Source organism: Somniosus microcephalus, chromosome 4, assembly GCF_052327205.1.
Source record: "Somniosus microcephalus isolate GS21.2 chromosome 4, FLI_Smic_1.0, whole genome shotgun sequence".
NCBI classification, from domain to species: Eukaryota; Metazoa; Chordata; class Chondrichthyes; order Squaliformes; family Somniosidae; genus Somniosus; species Somniosus microcephalus.
Window position 1 is genome coordinate 172,318,171 of NC_140990.1, and position 18,403 is coordinate 172,336,573.

At 43.6% G+C, this 18,403-nt stretch overlaps 1 protein-coding gene across 2 annotated transcripts in view; it reads right to left on the reverse strand.

Annotated features, from left to right (window-relative positions):
• Window positions 1–18,403, reverse strand: part of LOC147119992 (partitioning defective 3 homolog B-like) — a 1,739,115-nt gene that overhangs the window by 375,341 nt on the left and 1,345,371 nt on the right. For both annotated transcript variants that reach the window (XM_085985464.1, XM_085985463.1), the window contains exon 19: window positions 9,697–9,801. In XM_085985464.1, the coding sequence (XP_085841590.1) occupies window positions 9,697–9,801 (105 nt within the window). The remainder of the gene's footprint in view (window positions 1–9,696; window positions 9,802–18,403) is intronic.

Sequence of the window (18,403 nt, forward strand, 5' to 3'; positions counted from 1 at the left end):
TGAACTTATCCTCTACACTATTACTGCAAATTTGCCCAGTTCAAAGTCCCCCAAGATTACTGTATTACCCTGGTTACATGCAGCTCTAATTTCCTCATTTATACTCTGCCCGACACTACAACTATTGTTAGAGGGCCTATAAACAACTCCCACCAGTGTTTTCTGCCCCTTGTTTTTTCTTAGCTCCACCAAACTAATTCTAAATCTTGATTTTCCGAGCTAAGATCCTTACTCTCTACTGTATTTATCTCATCTTTTATCAGGGCTAATCCACCTCCTTTTTCATTTTGCCTATCTCTTCTAAAAGTCAAGTATCCTGGAATATTTAGTTCCCAACCTTGGTCACTCTCCAACCACATCTCCGTAATGGCCATTTATTTCTATCTGTGCTAGTAATCCATCTATTTTGTTGTGAATGCTTCGCGCACACAGATATAATGCCTTTAGCTTTATCTTGTTTTTATTTTTTCTCTGATGTCACCTTAATCTTGGTAAATGCCAATGAAATTAGTGGTCAAAGATACCAATGTTTTTTTATAACCATGGATTCTTCTCACAAATTTTATATATCCTGTTATGATAAATCTTGACATTTAGTTGAAAAATGCTTTTAACAGCTTTTGATCTAACCCAGAACAATTCTACTGTGCTTTTGCTTATTTTAAAAGCTTCTACTGACCTTTCAGAAACAAAGAATTCTCAAATAGCAATCCATCATTAGCTGCATATTAAAGGAATACCATTGGGAGCCTTACATAAGGTTGGGTACCACAATTATTCATAACCAGCGCTGACCAACAAAAAGTGGATTCAGTAGCAATCGAAAGCTGCGCTTCAGGAACAGATTTTAACAGAGTTTGATTCAATGAAACCAGGGTTTGAACAGTTTCAAAGTTTCTCATTGAAACTTATAAAATTCTAACAGGACTAGACAGACTAGATGCAGGAAGGATGTTCCCGATGGCGGGGGAGTCCAGAACCAGGGGTCACAGTCTAAGAATAAGGGATAAGCCATTTAGGACAGAGATGAGGAAGAATTTCTTCACCCAGAGAGTGGTGAACCTGTGGAATTCTCTACCACAAAAGGCAGTTGAGGCCAATTCATTAAATATATTCAAGAAGGAGTTAGATATATTTCTTAAGGCTAAAGGGATCAAGGGATATGGGGAGAAAGCAGGGACCAGGTACTGAATTTGGATGATCAGCCATGATCTCATTAAATGGCGGAGCAGGCTCGAGGGGCCGAATGGCCTACTCCTGCTCCTATCTTCTATGTTTCTATGTAAATGTATTAAAAAGAACCCCTGTAAAGACCCAGGTTAATTCAAAGGTGCTTCGATTCATCATGTTTGGATTTGTTGGGATTTACAAAGAAGAGCGTTGTCAGCTGAGGAAAGTTCAGTAGCCTTTCTTCAGTTGGGGAGGTAAACTCTGAAGCTGCCCTGGATAGATTGTACTATGTGTCAGAATTGGAAGTTTATTTCAGGATTCTCCCAATGTGTATTAATCCACAAACATGGAACAGACAAGAATCCTGTCCAGCATGGATAAGACCAGGTACAAAATGCAAGTGTGGTCAACTATATATCCTACAACGCTGCAGAGCCAAATGCACCTCTCAAAAACAACAGATGATTCCAGATATATCTAATCGAAGCAGTGACTTGCAAAGCACTTCCAATCACGCCCGTTGTTCTAGTGGATCAAATCACTTCCTATTGATTCCTCTTACACACACACACTCATACACATACTAATTGCTGGCATTTTATGCAGTCAGTCAACATTTTGGATCCAGTGACTGCCTGTCAAACATCCTGCACTTCACAGTGGTCACTTTATGAGCTGCCGTGTTCAGTCCTACTACATAGCAGCACAGAAACAGGCCATTCGGCCCAACTGATCTGTGCCGGTGATTATGCTCCACATGAGCCTCTTCCCACCCTACCTCATCTCACTCCACCAACGTATCTTTCTATTTCTTTCTTCCTCATATGTTTTTCTAGCTTTCCCTTAAATGCATCTATGCTAATCGCCTCAACTACTCCATGTGGTAGCGGGTTGCACATTCTAACCAAGTTTCTCCATAATTCTTAATTGGCTTTATTAATAGCTATCTTATATTTACGGCCCCATGTTTTGTTCTCCCCCACAAGTGGAAACATATTCTCTACGTTTACCCTATCAAACCCTTTCATAATCTTAAAGACCTCCGTCAGGTCACCCCTCAGTCTTCTGGAGAAGAGTTTCAGCCTATTCAATCTTGCCTGATGGGTATAACCTCTCCATTCCGGTATCATTCTAGTTAATATTTTTTGAAACTTCTCCAGTGCCTCTATATCCTTTTTATAATATGGGGACGAGAATTGTCCATAGTACTCTAAGTGTGGTCTAACCAAGGTTCGATACAAGTTTAACATAACTGCTCTGCTTTTCAATTCTATCCCTCTAGAAATGAACCCCAGTGATTTTTTTTAATGGCCTTATTAACCTGCGTCGCTACTTTTAGTGATTTATGTATTTGTACCCCCAGATCCCTCTGCTCCTCTACCCCATTATTCACTTATTTTTCAAAATTGACACTGTCAAAGAGGGAGATATTACGGCAGGTGACTGAAAGCTTGATCAAAAGGTAAGTTTTAAGGAGAGTCTTAAAGGTGGAGAGACGGAGAAACTTAGGGAGTTTCCAATTCCTCTTCTCCCCCCACATCCCAACATAAAACAATTTTTTAAATAATAAGATAAATACTCGAAAAGAAAAATGTGCAGGACTACGGGGAAAGACTTATTGAATAGCTCCAAGAGCTGGCACAGGCACAATAGGCCGACTGGCCTCCTTCTGTGCTGTATCGTTCTATGAAAAAAAACACAGAAAAGACAAACAAGGAAAAGAGAGAGAATTAGAAGAGAAAAATCAGAAGTGGAAGGAAAGGACGATGTTTGAATAAAGAGACAGGCAAGAAAGAAAACGGGGGTTAAATTGGATAACCTCCGAGAAAGGGTGTGGGGATCATGGTATGGGATTAACCTGCGTCCATTCATTGCGATGCAGGCAACATGTTAAATTTGTGCTGCCTGCTGTTTTACATGATTGCGACGTGCAGCCAACATTCATTGGCTGCATGCATCAGCAGGGACCCCGATATTGTGAGTGGCTAGCGCTATTTAAAGGCAGCCTGCACCTCTTAAAGGGGAGGTGCACTGTGGCTGTAAGAAGTGGTGGGAGTCCTTTGAAAAGTGAATCTGTGCTGTGGTCATTTGAGGAATGGCTGAACATGCGAAAGAGTGAGCACCAAGGTTTTATGACACTGCACTGGAGGTCTTGGTGCAAGACGTGGAGAGAAGGAGAGATATCCTGTATCTGCAGAGGGGCAGGAGGCCCTCCAGACAGATGTTCAGGAGGCAATGGGAAGAAGTAGCGGCGGAGGTCAATGCCAGGAGTGTAGCTCCAAGAACATGGATGCAGTGCAGGAAGAGGTTTAATGATCTGACATGAGTTGTCAAGGTAAGTTAGTTCAATCTTCAACTGCACCACAAGCCTCAGCCACTGCTCAATTCACTACAGCCCCATCACCCACCTACCAAAAATCTCTATCGATTACTACTCAACACTTAATTTACCTCACCCTTGCACCCACAATTTACAGCACTCACACACTAGCAGCTATTCAACCATGAAAGCTACATCACTCAAACATATTGCAGGACACTCACTGATACACTTCCATCTTTCTTGCAGGAGAAGGTGGTGCATAACAGGAGGCAGCAGGAAAAAACTGGGAGGAGGACAAGCATGCATTCATCTTTTAAACCCTTGGAGGAGACAGTGCTGGTCATCATAAGAAAGGGCATCGTTAAGGCTGTGCCCACTGGTGGGGCTGGAGGGATCGATGATGAGGGTATCTGCATACCTAATCCTCCTCCTCTCTGCCCACTTCTCCCTCATCCCACAATCACTTCTGACTCACAAGCTGCAGATGGTGTAAGCACGAACTTCTTACTTTCTCCTCTCCACTCACCACAACTTGTCCCTTTTTCATTTCAGATACCCAAGAAATGGAACCTTCCCAGTCAGAGGAGGAAGAGGAAGAAGACCGTGAAGATGAAGACACACTGTCACTCGATCTTACACTCGCAGCCACCAGCTCAGAAACAGACACTGTGCATATTTTAGAGGCTAGGATGAGGAGGGATCTGCAGATGGTGAGACACCGGGCACAAGTGCACAGGAGCCAGGGCTCAGTCTGCTGCCATGCAAGCTGGATCTGGGTACCAGGTGGGTTCAAAGGGACTTCCAGGGCATCATCTTTTGCAAAGATGTCTCATGCATTAGCCCTCGCTGAAGTTGAGTTAAGAGAATTGTTCCCTGAAGACCCAGGGTGGATATGGCTTCCTGCTGAGTGTCGTTCTCCCCCTCCTCCTCCCTCATCTAGAAGCTTGTCCTGCTCTGTGTGGCCTCTCTTCTTTCTCCCAGTCGTGTTCAATTCCCAGAGGAAGCCCCATCAGGCCACCCATGTCTGGAAGCACAAGATTTTAAATGACCAAAAAACGACTTCAATTTAAATCAAGCAGACCACTCCCTGTAGACTAGTCAAACTTTAGCCAAGTATAGGAAAGCTCCAAAAACATGTACAATTGCACCAGCAGCCAGAAGAAATAATCCAGCAACTAGCCTGCAAGTAGTTCATGATCCCTTTAAATAGTGCTGGTGGGGGGCCTTCATTCCATTTGACGTCATGTTCAACTGTGTGAGGTTAAGACCGGGGGTTGGCTGGAGGGTGGAGTTCGAAAGTGGCAGCGCTGGAGTCAAATCAGTGTTGCTCATGGATTTACATCATGATCTCACTGGTTCTACATTTTGTCAGTGGTGGTTAGGCACGCACACTCGCGCCTACCGCTTTACCAAGATGGCATCCTGTGCACTTTGCGTCATCTCGGATCCCATTTTTGATCCTCATGGGGCCACGTAGCGCCTAAAAAATGGGCCCTACATGGCCCAATTTAGCTCCCAACATGTCCTCTAACTTATCATGAGCAACTCCTATAGGACATCTCATATATACGCACAGAGGTAATCTTAAATAATTTAGGATAAAAACTACTTTTCATGAGTTCTGAGACATTCATTACTTCATTGTGCAATAATCCTTGTCTGACAGTAACATTACTACTGGAACCGAGTTAGATTTCACTCCGAGTTAAATTTATTCCAGATTTGAAAGTCCGTTTTAATATATATTATATGTAACTCCAGGTTCTTAAGTCTAATTCTGTGCGTGACCTCATTGCCTCCTGTGAACTGTGCAAGGCTGTTAATTACCTTTGGATAGTCTGATAAAAATTACATTAAACTATATAAATGCTTTCTTATAATTCTGAATTCTTGCGCATCCCTGATTGCCTTTGCTCCAGCATTGGCGGCCGTGCCTTCAACTGCCAAGTCCCTAAGCTCTGGAATTCACTCCCTAAATCTCTCCGCCTCTCTCCTCCTTTAAGACGCTCTTTAAAACATACCTCTTTTCATCACCTGTCCTATATCTCCTTATGTGACTCAGTGTCAAATTTTGTTTAATAATACTCCTGTGAAGCGCCTTGGGACTTTTTAACTACATTAAAGGCACTATATAAATGCAAGTAGTTGTTGCTGTTGTTGAATGAAATATAGATGTGCAGTTAAAACACTCCTTGGTGTTGCAATCAGTTTTTTCTGTATGCAACTGAAAACGTGTTCAAGGGATGCAAAATGTAGTTGAAGAAATATTAACAGCTGCTCTAGTAATAACTGGTTAATTATTTCCTCCAGTTACGGAATGGCTCTGAATTCAGATAGTCCATGCAAACAATTAAGGGCTTTTGGAGTGCAATTGTTTGTGACAGAAAACACTTAAATATTAATTCCCAAACCATTTGTGAGATATGTTTGTATAGGTGATTATATATCAGAAAGATTTGCTATGTGTCATGGGTGTTAATGCTCTCTAATATATATATATATGTATGTATGTATATAAGTGATGTAACATGGAGTATCGCAAAGTGAAAATGTTTCCAGTATTACTGGGCTTTCCAATATAGTCGCTGCTGTGACTCCTTTTCCAGGTCATGTCATCCAAACTACTGTCACCGTCAGAAGATTGAGACCATCACAGTGGAGTGGATAGTTTTACAGCCACTCAGCTCAGTTGTAGCACTCTTGCCTTTGAGATAGTAGGTTGTGGGTTCAATTCACATCGAGACTTGAGCACAAAATCTAGGTCGACACTCCAGTGCAGTATTGAGGGAGTGCTGCACTGTCAGAGGTGCCAACCTTCGGATGAGATGTTAAACTAAGGCCCCGTCTGCCCTCTCAGGTGGATGCAAAAGTTCTCATGGCACTATTTCAAAGAGGAGCAGGGGTGTTATCCCCGGTGTCCTGGCCAATATTTATTCCTCAACCAACATCACTAAAACGGATTATCTGGTCATTACCACATTGCTGTTTGTGGGAGCTTGCTGTGCGTAAATCGGCTGCCGTGTTTCCTACATTACAACAGTGGCTACACTTCAAAAAGTACTTCATTGGCTGTAAAGTGCTTTGGGATCCTGTGGTCATGAAAGGTGTTCCATGAATGCCGTTCTTTTTCATTGCATATAGTTTATCTGCAAATTAGACACTCTGGAAATTTTGAGACTATGAACGAAAAACTGAGGGGTTCTAATGGCCACAGAAATCATGCGTGCAAAGTCATTAAAACCGTATCATGCTAAAAGCATTGTATTTACCTCACAAACCCAGATTCAACCAAAAAAGCAACATCTCCCCTGGAAACTGAAAGTCTTTGAGATTTTAGGGATTGTCCAGGATATATATATATAATATATACACACACACAAATCATTAAAAAAATGAGTAGGAAAATACTTGGACGCTGATTCAATCTCAGGTTTCAAATTATGTTCCGAAACTCTGCTTGGTTCTTACCGTTTAAGACATCTGAAAGCACTGAAGGAATTACATCCTTATAACTCATTCCAAAGTAAATACTGTTCCATACATAAACAACATGATTAGATTCATCTCAGTACAATTCTTTCTCAACTACTTTTACTCTCCTTTAGCTGAATTTATTTGACCAAAAACCTTGCTAGGCTAGTGTGGTAAATTGTGTGTGTCTGAGTGGCTCCATTGCATTAGAAGGGTTGGGGTATGGCAAACTTCAGAGCTAATCTGGAGTCACCTACCTCTAAGAAACCATGGTACAGGTGGAGTGGAAACCTAACGATAGATCTCAGTTAAGTTCATAATTTTCTTCTATTAAAGGAGTTGGTACTCTGAATAAAATGCATTTCCCCTTGGTATACCTTCCCATTTAATTATTGAATTACATTCACAAATAGGAAGCTGTATCTGCCATCTTGGTGACAAATGTCACTTCAAAGAGCAAGTTTCACAACCTGTGCTCCTTTACAAAAAAACTATGAAAATTCTTCCAGCCCTTGTCCCTCAGTGTTCTCCACTCTTGTGACACCTGTGACTTATGCTGACTCCTGTTCCATGGGCATCAACAGGGCTCTCGTACTTTACCCAAGTAGCCATTCTTCTTTTGTGAGCCTAAACAGTTTATGTCAACTAACCATTCAATCCAGGGTGGTTGTGGGGGTGGGGGGTGAGATAGAGGGGATCAGAGCAGAGCCCGATCCCATGCTTGTCCAATAGCCACATCCAGGAGGGGACATGTGATCATTCAGCACAGAAGGAGGCCATTCAGTCCATCGCGCCCGAGTCAGAGAATTGACCCACTCCCCTAAGTTATTCATTATGCATAGGTACAAGTTACATATTGATATCTAGGACGCATCATCTAAACTTTCTTATTCAAAATTGCTATCAGATTTAAACCCATTACTTCCCGCTGCTCTAATTGGCGGTGAAGTAATTGCAAGGCAGCTGACAATCAGAGTGAAGTAGATTCAATGTTAATCCTACTGTAGATATAATCTATACAAGATGTATTGTGAAAAAAAGTGTTTTAAGCAAAACATGGAACTAAACGTGTGGTGGAATTTTAACTCTTAACTTCACTTCTGAGGTCTGCAGATAGATTTTAATGTTTATAAATATACATATACACAATGAAGGGGTACTTTTAAGTAATTGCGAACACAGCTGGAATAAAACTGCTGCTGACCTCTGGCTTTTTCAAGTCAAGAGCACGCCAACCCTACACTTATTCATTGAAACTCCAGAGAATGCATATGGTACAGGGCTTCTATTATGAAGTTGGATAGTGGATATGAAGGGCTCTAATTTCTAATCATTGGAAGCCACCAAGCCATTGGATGAATGCCTGTCTGACATCCTCCCCCACCCCCACCCCCCAATATTTCGGTTGGTCTGGTTTCATTTTTTTCCTTTTGAAAAGCGAGTGCTGATGAAATCATCTGGGAAACTGGCTAGGAAGAGCTATTGAGTTCGACTGGGTGAGGGAGCTAAACTGCAACTCGTGGAAAACATTATCCCCCAAAAATTCAACAACAGTGTCATTTCAACAGTAACTAATTAATTAATCTGCATCCTTATATCACTGGGCTCAATAGCTTACCCGAGCTAGTTCACACATCATCAGCACTCACTGATAAAAATGGTTATAAAAATCCAACTATCGCATAACCCCTTTTCTTGATGGGGATAAAAAAAATCTCCAGCAAAAAAAATTGGTCAGCAGTGAACTTGTTCAATCCCATTTTCTTAGGGCTATAACTTTGAATGCAGTAAAAAAAACGATGGCACAAGGAATAGACACTCACCTTGTTGTTTGGATACTCGTACAAGACTTGCTCAACCATTATTTCCCTACCCCTTTGTGACTCACACCGACCCAACAGGATGTGGAAGAATACACTAATCTGACCAGCTCTATCCCTCGACCAAAACAGATTATCTGATTATTTATCTCACTGCTGTTTGTGGAATCATGAATGTATAAGTTGGGTGCTGCGTTTGCCTACATAACAGTGACTACACTTTAAAAATACTTTATTGGCTGTGAAGCGCTTTGGGACTTCCTGAGGACATGAAAGGCGCTATATAAATGCAAATCAGTCTTGAATGTGTCAACTGAGTCCACCATCGCTGCTGCAGATGGCAATCTGTTCCATATGGTAATTCGAAGAGTTGCTCCTTAAAAATATCCAAGCTGTGAATGTATGACTTACTTCACGTTTTCCTTAATAAGATCAGTTTCAGAACCAAGAAGGCACAAGTCTGCTCCAACCTTCACTTGTGATATTTGCCATGCTATGACTCAGACACAAACTATCAACAGCGATGATTTTCTCACTGTGAAAACAACTTCACAACTTGGGTTGGTAAACTTCAAACTTTACAAGCTCTACGATGTCTTGATTGCTTTAGAACACTAGAGGACCATCATGCCTGAGGTACGATACACCAATATATTAATAAAAGATTACACACCACTGAATCATATCAAAAGAATAACTGAAATGAGGCCTGGGCTTGCACTCCTCCAAACAGGGAAAAATCTTTTTTTTATTTTGGTTAAAAACTTTATCCAGTTATAGTGATTCTGCCGAGTGATTTAGATGCTATTGTAAATGCTTATGAACAATAACAGACCTCCCACGACTGAGTTATTGCTTGCATTTAGCCAACATTTTCTGATTCTTTTACATATATCTGCACTCATAGCCTACCTGTCACGCTCTTCTTTCATTCTCTCCAGTTCTTCTTCATTCAGGATATCACTCTTTTGTTTAGTCTTTTGTTCCTTCCCTTTTTCTTCCTTCTTTTTTCCAAACCTGTTTAAAAAGGTAATAATAATGCTTATTCAACAAAAATCATAAGAACAAACACAGAACTATTGGATAGTACGATAGCAAAATACTGCAGATGTTGGAAATCCGAAATAACAACAGAAAATGCTGGAAAAACTCAGCAGGTCAGGCAACATCCGTGGAGAGAAATTTGAGTTGACGTTTCGGGTTGGACCCTTCTTCAAAACTGGAAAGGAAAGAAACTAGATCGAAGGCAGGGCTGCGATCAGACAAAAGAATAAAAGAAACAAATCTATTATTACAGCTCCTAGGTTTGTTGACAACACACAAGATTTTTAGTTTTACTATTTGTTAGCCCCAATTTTTCTCCTCTCCTATAGGTGGTATCTCATGTTGAGATATGGATCCATGGGTCTTGGACCTCCTCTGATACCTCATATTCATGAGCTGGACAATGGGCGTCAGCAGGCTGCTGGAGTGCAGTCGCATCGCAGCCAAGGCTAAACTTATCCTTACCTTGCGTCCAAAAGTGTCTGCTTCCAAGAAAGGTTGCTGGACAGCACTCTGAGCACGAATTCCTCTCCCTGACCCAGGAGCTCCGAGTCAAATTTTAGCACCCCTACCACTGCCTCGACTGAAGTCAGCTAATTTAACGTGGACCAGGAATCAAACTTGTATTTTCTTGGTCAATAAGGACAAGCTAGTCACTTTCTCCAATCCATGCTCCCACATATGCCTAGAAAGTGTTGGAACCATTCATCTGCACAGGTATCAAATTTGAGTCCCATCCTATCTGCATCCGACATTTACACAAGCTCATCTTCTAACAGGGACTCATCGGGCACCAATTAGCACAGGGAACCATGATGTTTTAGCTCCCTGGTCCAGGAGCATTGAAGGCAATTGTAGTGTCTCCAACACCAACAGAGGCCAACTAACTTAGCACTGACCTGGAATTGATCTTGGAAAACTTCTGTTCTGTGGCCTGTGCCATACCAAACAGTGCTTTTACCCAGTGAGTCCGGTAGTGTTCAAGGATCATTAATTATTTGACCTTGGGAGAGCTTTTTGGTTAAAGCTATAATATGATTTTGATATGAATTCCAGTTCAGGATTGTTAAGGGTTAATATAATCCTTACTGTCACCTTGACAGATGAAGGCAGGCTCAGGACCATTGGGAGATTGAGCAGATTAGTATATTAATGAGCTCTCATGAACTTTAATGAGTCAGTCATTGAAATGGTTACTCGTGACAATCTGCGACCATAGATAGATTTGGGCTAGAAATTGCGGTTGGAGGCGTACCTTCAGAAGACGCCTCCAACCCACGAAAGAATTACGAAACTACCTACTGGCAGCGAGGCTGTGAAAAATTGTGGTCTCAGGCCTTGAGGCGGAGGGCAGCGCAATGGCCCACGGATCCCAGGGGCGCAGGCGGTGCGGAAGCGTACCTGGGATCGCGTGGGCCTGGTCCTCCAATCACAAAGCAAATTTCCATTTTAATCATTTATGAAGGGAATCCCCTAATGAGATGCAATGGAATCCCGAAATCTAATAATTATACGATTTACAGAATTGGAATTTTATTCGTAATTACCTTCATACCACCAACTTCACTAAAAATGTAATTTTATACATCATTAAAACTGTAATCCGGGCCAATATTTGCATAAATATATTTCATACAGTGTATGTGCATAACTTAGTATATGAAAATGTTTAATTAATGACTTAGACATCCCCTTACACTGACGCAAACAGGCCCTGAGCCTGCTTGCATCAAACGTAAGACTTCCGTGTGCAATCGCTGGGCAAACAGCCCAACTCTGTGCCAGCAATTGCCTTTTCATGGCCCACGCAGATGGCCTGTCAATGCGTTCATTGACAGGCCACAAGTTCAGGATTTCGCACTTGCGGAAATTCTGAACTTGCAGTAGATTTCAAAGGGAATATACACTGCAATTTCAGGGCCATTATTTCAGATACTTCCAATAGGCAAATAGGCATTCAGTCTTGAGATGCTACTACAGATTGTATTTGTGCATACACAGCCTGGGATTCCGCTCTTGGGCAAGCAGAGGCCAGTTACACGCTGAGCCCTGAATAGGGAGACGGTCAGAAGTCAGTGCCCGACTTTCTGTCCAGCTATCAGACAAAATTAGCATTTTTATAGCACCTTTAATGCAGAAAAATGCCTGAAAGTATTTCAGAGGGGTGTAATCAGAAAATATCCCTATTGGTAATGAACAGCTTGTCCTCTGACTCACTTTGAGCAACATGATGGGAGATCTGTTAGTATCATTCAATCAACAGCATAACACACCATTCTAAGTGGGCCATTCACTGCTATCTGTATGTTACCCTCAGCTTCCTTGCACTAAGTTCGAATAAAATTACCCCTGTGAGGAATGATACGGATTAAGTAAAAGGCAATCGTACTGTTATGTTTAAAATGAACACCACCTTTCACGCTACACTCTGACAAACATGGAACAAAGCTGGAAGTGTCAGTAGATGACTCACTTACATTACAGATCTGAAGGACTAACAATGTCAGCAGCAAGACTGGCTAATTGAATACAGTGCATATGCTCAAGCAGATGATATCGTGAAGCCCAAAATCTCACAGCTTCACGCTGTCACTGTACAGTTATGTTGGGCATTAACAAAATTCATTTCAACAGTTCTGTCAACGTCTGTGCAACTTTCAGTGAGACATAGGCAGCCAAAATCTATCTGGCCAGGTCTCCATTTACAATGTTTGCAAACACAGCAACGCTCATTGATGTGGTAGATGACAACCATGAGATCAACAATTGCGACTGCCTGAAGATGTTTTTTATTATATTAAATATATATATATGTTTTCTCCCCTCTTTCAGTCAGAAACAACTCTTTGTAAATGGGGTATTAGAATCCTGTTACACAGATGCTGCAGGAGTGAGGACAAGATATGCCCCTATAAGCATTCATGGAATCATACAGCACAGGAGGAGGCAATTTGTCCCATTGTGCCTGTGCCGGCTCTTTGAAAGAGCTCTCCAATTAGTCCCACCACCCTGCTCTTTCCCCATAGCCCTGCAAAATGTTCCTTTTCAAGTGTATATCTAATTCACTTTAAAAAGTTACTATTGAATCTGCTTCCAACACTCTTTCAGACACTGCATTCCAGATCATCATAACTCACGGTAAAAAAAAAAGTAATTTCCCCTCTGCTGCTTTTGCCAATTACCTTAAATATGTGTCCTCTGGTTACTGACCCTCATGCCAGTGGAAACAGTTTTATAATTTTGAATATCAAAGCAGCATTTGACCGAGTGTGGCATCAAGGAGCCCTAGTAAAACTGAAGTCAATGGGAATCGGGGGGGAAAACTCTCTACTGGCTGGAGTCATACCTAGCATAAAGGAAGATGGTTATGGTGGTTGAATATCAATCATCAGAGCCCCAGGACATCGCTGCAGGAGTTCCTCAGGGCAGTGTCCTAGGCCCAACCATCTTCAGCTGCTTCATCAATGACCTTTCCTCCATCATGAGGTCAAAAATGGGGATGTTCGCTGATGACTGCAGTGTTCAGTGCCATTCACAACTCCTCAGATAATGAAGCAGTCCATGCTTGCATGCAACAAGACCTGGACGACATTGAGGCTTAGGCTGATAAGTGGCAGGTAACATTCGCACCACACAAATGCCAGGCGATGACTATCGCCAAAAAGCGAGAGCCTAACCACCGCCCCATGACATTCAACGGCATTACTATTATGTCCGTGAATGATTGAGACACGGACAGCAGGAGTTGAACAAAACAAGTCTTTACTGATTGAAGTCAATCGGGAACTGAAAACACAGAGGCTCACTAGCGCCTTTTATACAGGGGTGCTAACAGCCAGTACTGCAGTCTGAGACCAGTTATTCTCTTAAAGGTACATACACAACAATTCCTCCCCTTTTAGATAAACAGTACATAACATTCATTTAACAACTAAATGATAACTAATTACAATCACAATTACGGTTGCTAGATACATTAGTTAAGTTTAAGCAATTATAAGTTCAGTCTTTGAGGAGGCTTCCTGATTCTGTCTGGATAACGCCTCTTTGGGGTATCAGGTTCTTCTGGCAAGGTTGAGTCGGGATCAATGTCGTTGTTTGGTTCATCTGCTTCCAATATCACCGATTCTGCGGTAGCTGCAATTGGTACGTCGATTTCATTGCCAGGTGTATCAGATCGTGGTGTGGAGTTGACGTTTTCCAGTGACTCTAGAATCTGGTCAGCATGGTGTCTTACAATGCTCTCTCCAGCGTCCATGGTATACATGAGAGGTCCTTGCCGTGTACAAATCGTTCCTGGCTGCCATTTCTCAGTGCGGTAGTCCCGGGCCAAAACTGGTTGACCTATCTTAATACTCCTGGTCGGCCTTTCATTCATATTCTGAAACTGCCTGTTCTCCACATCTCTTCGGACGTTTGGTTTAACCAAATCCAAGCGGCATCGTAGTCTTCGATTGAAGAACATCATGGCTAGAGTTTGGTTGGTAACCGCATGTGTCGCATTCCGGTAGGCAAACAAGAAGTTGTCCACCTTGTGTTGTAGGGGTATATCTTCATTACACATTGCCTTGATAGCCTTCTTGAATGTTTGAACAAACCTTTCGGCCAATCCATTAGTGGCTGGATGATATGGGGCAGATGTGTAATGCTTAACACCATTGTTCTTTAACAACCTCTGGAACTCTTCAGACACAAACTGTGGTCCATTGTCAGAGCAAATCTGTTCAGGCAGCCCATTCCTGGTGAATATGGTTCGTAAAACTGTGATAGTTTTTTCTGTGGTGGTTGAGGACATTTTTATTACCTCTGGCCACTTTGAATGTGCATCCACCGCAATTAAAAACATCGAGTCCATAAAGGGACCAGCAAAATCAATGTGCACCCTTTGCCATGGAGATGAGGGCCACTCCCATGGATGTAGAGGAGCTTGTGGTGGGGCGTTTTGGACCTTCTGGCATCCTGCACAGCTCTTGGCCATCTCTTCGATTTCTCTATCGATTCCCGGCCACCACACAAATGCTCTGGCTAAGTTCTTCATTTTTACCCCACCCAGATGACCCTCATGAAGCTCATTGAGCACTCTATCTGTCAACTTAGGTGGAATTACTACTCTGGATCCACACATCAAGGTTCCTCTGCACACTGACAGCTGTTCTCTTCTCGGCGAGAATGTTGGCAGCAGTGGTTCGCCATGTGCTGGCCATCCCTTCACCATTAAATCATACACCCGTGATAGTGTCGGGTCATTCCGTGTTTCCTTTTCTATGTTTGCATTCGTCACAGGGAGACATTCGACTATGGTCGAGTGGAATAACTCCATTGGATCCACTGCAAGGTCTTCTTCTTCCACCGTCGGCAACGGTAGGCGTGACAATCCATCAGCATTCCCATGCTGTTTAGTTCCTTTGTACTCGATGTCATGTTGGTGTGCCCCTAGGAAAAGGGACCACCTCTGCAGCCGTTGCGCTGTCATTATCGGTACGCCCTTCTGAGGGTTGAAAATGGAGACAAGAGGTTGATGATCGGTTAGTAGAGTAAATTTTTGACCGTGCAGGTAGTGATTGAACTTCTTCACCCCCCACACTAGGCTGAGGGCCTCTCTGTCAATCTGGGCGTAGTTACGCTCGGCAGAAGTTAACGAGCGTGACGCAAAAGCTATCGGCCTCTCTAAACCATCAAGGAATTTATGTGACAGTACCGCCCCAATGCCGTAGGGAGACGCATCACATGCCAGTCTGATCGGCAGTGCTGGGTTGTAGTGAGCCAATACTTCTCTTGAAGTGATTAAGTCCTTACTCTTCTGGAAGGCCCGCTTACAGTCATTGCTCCATTTCCATGCTACTCCCGTTCGTAGCAGGGCGTTCAGTGGGTGCAGAATTGTCGACAAATTCGGCAAAAACTTATGATAGTAATTCACCAATCCAAGGAATGACCTCAGTTGCGACACATTTTCAGGCGCTGGGGCCTTAACAACCGCTTCAATTTTGTCAGGGGACTTATGTAACCCCTCTTCATCAATCACGTGGTCACAATACGATATCTGTTTCTTAAAAAACTCGCACTTGGGGCGGTTGGCTCGTAGCCCATGATCCCGTAGTCTAGTGAGCACCTGTTCTAGGTTGTTAAGGTGTTCACTGTCATCTTCACCTGTCACAAGGATGTCGTCCAAGTAACACTGAGTCCCCGGAATCCCTTGCAGGACTTGTTCCATCGCTCTTTGCCATATCGCCGGAGCCGATGCTACTCCGAATACCAATCGATGATACTGGTAAAGACCTTTGTGAGTGTTTATCGTGAGATACTTCCTGGAGGATTCTTCAACCTCCATCTGCAAATATGCTTGTGCTAGGTCAATTTTTGTAAAACGCTTCCCTCCAGACAGTGAGGCGAAGATGTCTTCTATCCTTGGAAGAGGATATTGTACTGTGTGAAGGACTGGGTTCACCGTCACCTTGAAATCCCCACAGATGCGAATCTTCTTTGGCTCCCCGGACTTATTGCTTAACGTTTCCTTCATGACAGGAACGATGGGTGTCGCCCACTCGCTCCAGTCGACCTTAGACAACACGCCTGCCTTCTCCAGATTCTCCAGCTCTGCCTCGACGGCTGGGCGAATTGCATATGGTACCGGTCTTGCTTTGAAAAACTTGGGAATTGCATTCTCCTCTATTTTTATCGAGGCGGTTACGCCTTTAAGCGTGCCCAGTTCTTGTTGAAATGCCTCTTTGGCGTTAGCTAAGATTGTTGACAATCGTCCAGGAGTGACGTCTTCATCTTTTTTACCGTCCACCGTCATTGCATGAGTGGAGTGCCAATTTAAGTTTATCTTCCTGATCCATTCACGTCCCAATAACGGTGGTCCACCATTTGGCAGTATGTAGAGATACAATTTCCGTATTTTCTTGCCGTTGTATTCGACAGGCACCCTTATTTTTCCTCTGGGGTATACTTTTTGCCCCGTATACGTCGTCAAGACGATGGATGTGTGAGAATAGCCGCTCGTAGTCTCGTCGATTCATGACGGTTAGCGCTGATCCTGTATCCAATTCCATTTTAACTTGGGACCCTGCTATCGTGAGGGTGACCCAAATGGTTCGGTGATCCTCTTTTGCGATTACATTGTGAAGTTTGAGACAGCTTAGTTTCTTGTTCCCGGATTCACTATCGCTCATCTGGTCTTCGGAACTACTGTCCGTCATCTTTTGTACTTTCTTGTACGGTTCCTTAGTAGCCTTTTTGTTGTCGCTGGTCTTCTTCCCAGACCTGCAAACTCGTGCAATGTGTCCCATCCTTCCATATTGCCTGCATATTTTGTCCTTGGACCAGCAGTCCTTCTGGTCATGGTTAGTTCTGCCGCAGCGATAACATTTTGCAAATCCCCGTGTCATTGCGTGGGTGCCGTATTCCTGTGACTTTTGTTGTATTTCCGCAGCTCCCCTGGCTGCTGCTTCATACGCTACTGCCATGCTGAAAGCCTTATCTAGCGTCAGCTCTTTCTCTGAGAGTAACTTCTTCTGTGTTCCTTCACTCAGGAGTCCACAGACAAATTTGTCCCGTAGGGTATCTGCCAGTCCTGCTCCGAACTGGCAGTGCTTTGATAGCTTGCGTAGTTCCGTAAGGTACTCAGCATTGCTCTCATCTTTATGCTGAGTTCTCCTGTGGAATTTAAATCTTTCTGCCATCAGCAGCGGTGCAGGGTTTAGGTGTTCCTGTAGGACAGCAACAATTTCGTTAAAACTCTTCGCCTTCGGTTTGGCTGGAGTAATCAGGTCCCGCAATAGGCCGTACGTTCTAGCGCCCATTAAGTTTAGCAATACCGATGCCTTTTTCTCATCGGCTATTTCGTTTGCCTCGCAATATACCTCGACTCTTTCCACATACGTGGTCCAGTCCTCTATTGTATTATTAAAGGCAGTGATACAGCCAGTCTTCGGCATCTTGAAAATCTAAAATGGCGCCTCCCATGCTTTGCCTTCCTCCCCGCTGATTAAGATGGCGCCTCCCGCGCTTTGCCTTCTTCCCCGCTGTTGCTAGCGCTGCTTTCTGCGGTTCCCGTTGCAACCTGCAGCTCCTCACGGTTTCTTGCGCGTTTAATATTTCTTTTTTTTTATTTTCCCGTCGTGGCACAGCCCTGTAGGACTCTTGCCTCCCTCTTCTCGGGTCTATACGCAGCCCGGCTTCGTAGCCCCGGCCGCGCCCTGTGTGCTCCACCCTCTCTCTCTCCTCTTCCCGACAACGCTGCTCGGCCCCGTTGCAAGCCACCCGCTCGAGTTCGCGAACGCCGCAGCCCAGGAAGGATCAGTGTACTACCTGCCACCAGCCCGATTAGCTGAAGCACCGTCGACAGGAACCAGGCCCCGCTTTCGACAGCTTCTCCAGCAATCTTCAACTCTGCTAACACAGGGGCGGATGCCCACGGTCGACGCCCGTTTCTACTGCTTCTTTCTTCCTTCTGGCCTCGACTTCTGCTCACTTCGCTGCAGGAATGGATCCCAGGAGGTGGTGCAGACTGTAGCTAAGTTCGTATCTGCTCGTCGCCAGTATTATGTCCGTGAATGATTGAGACACGGACAGC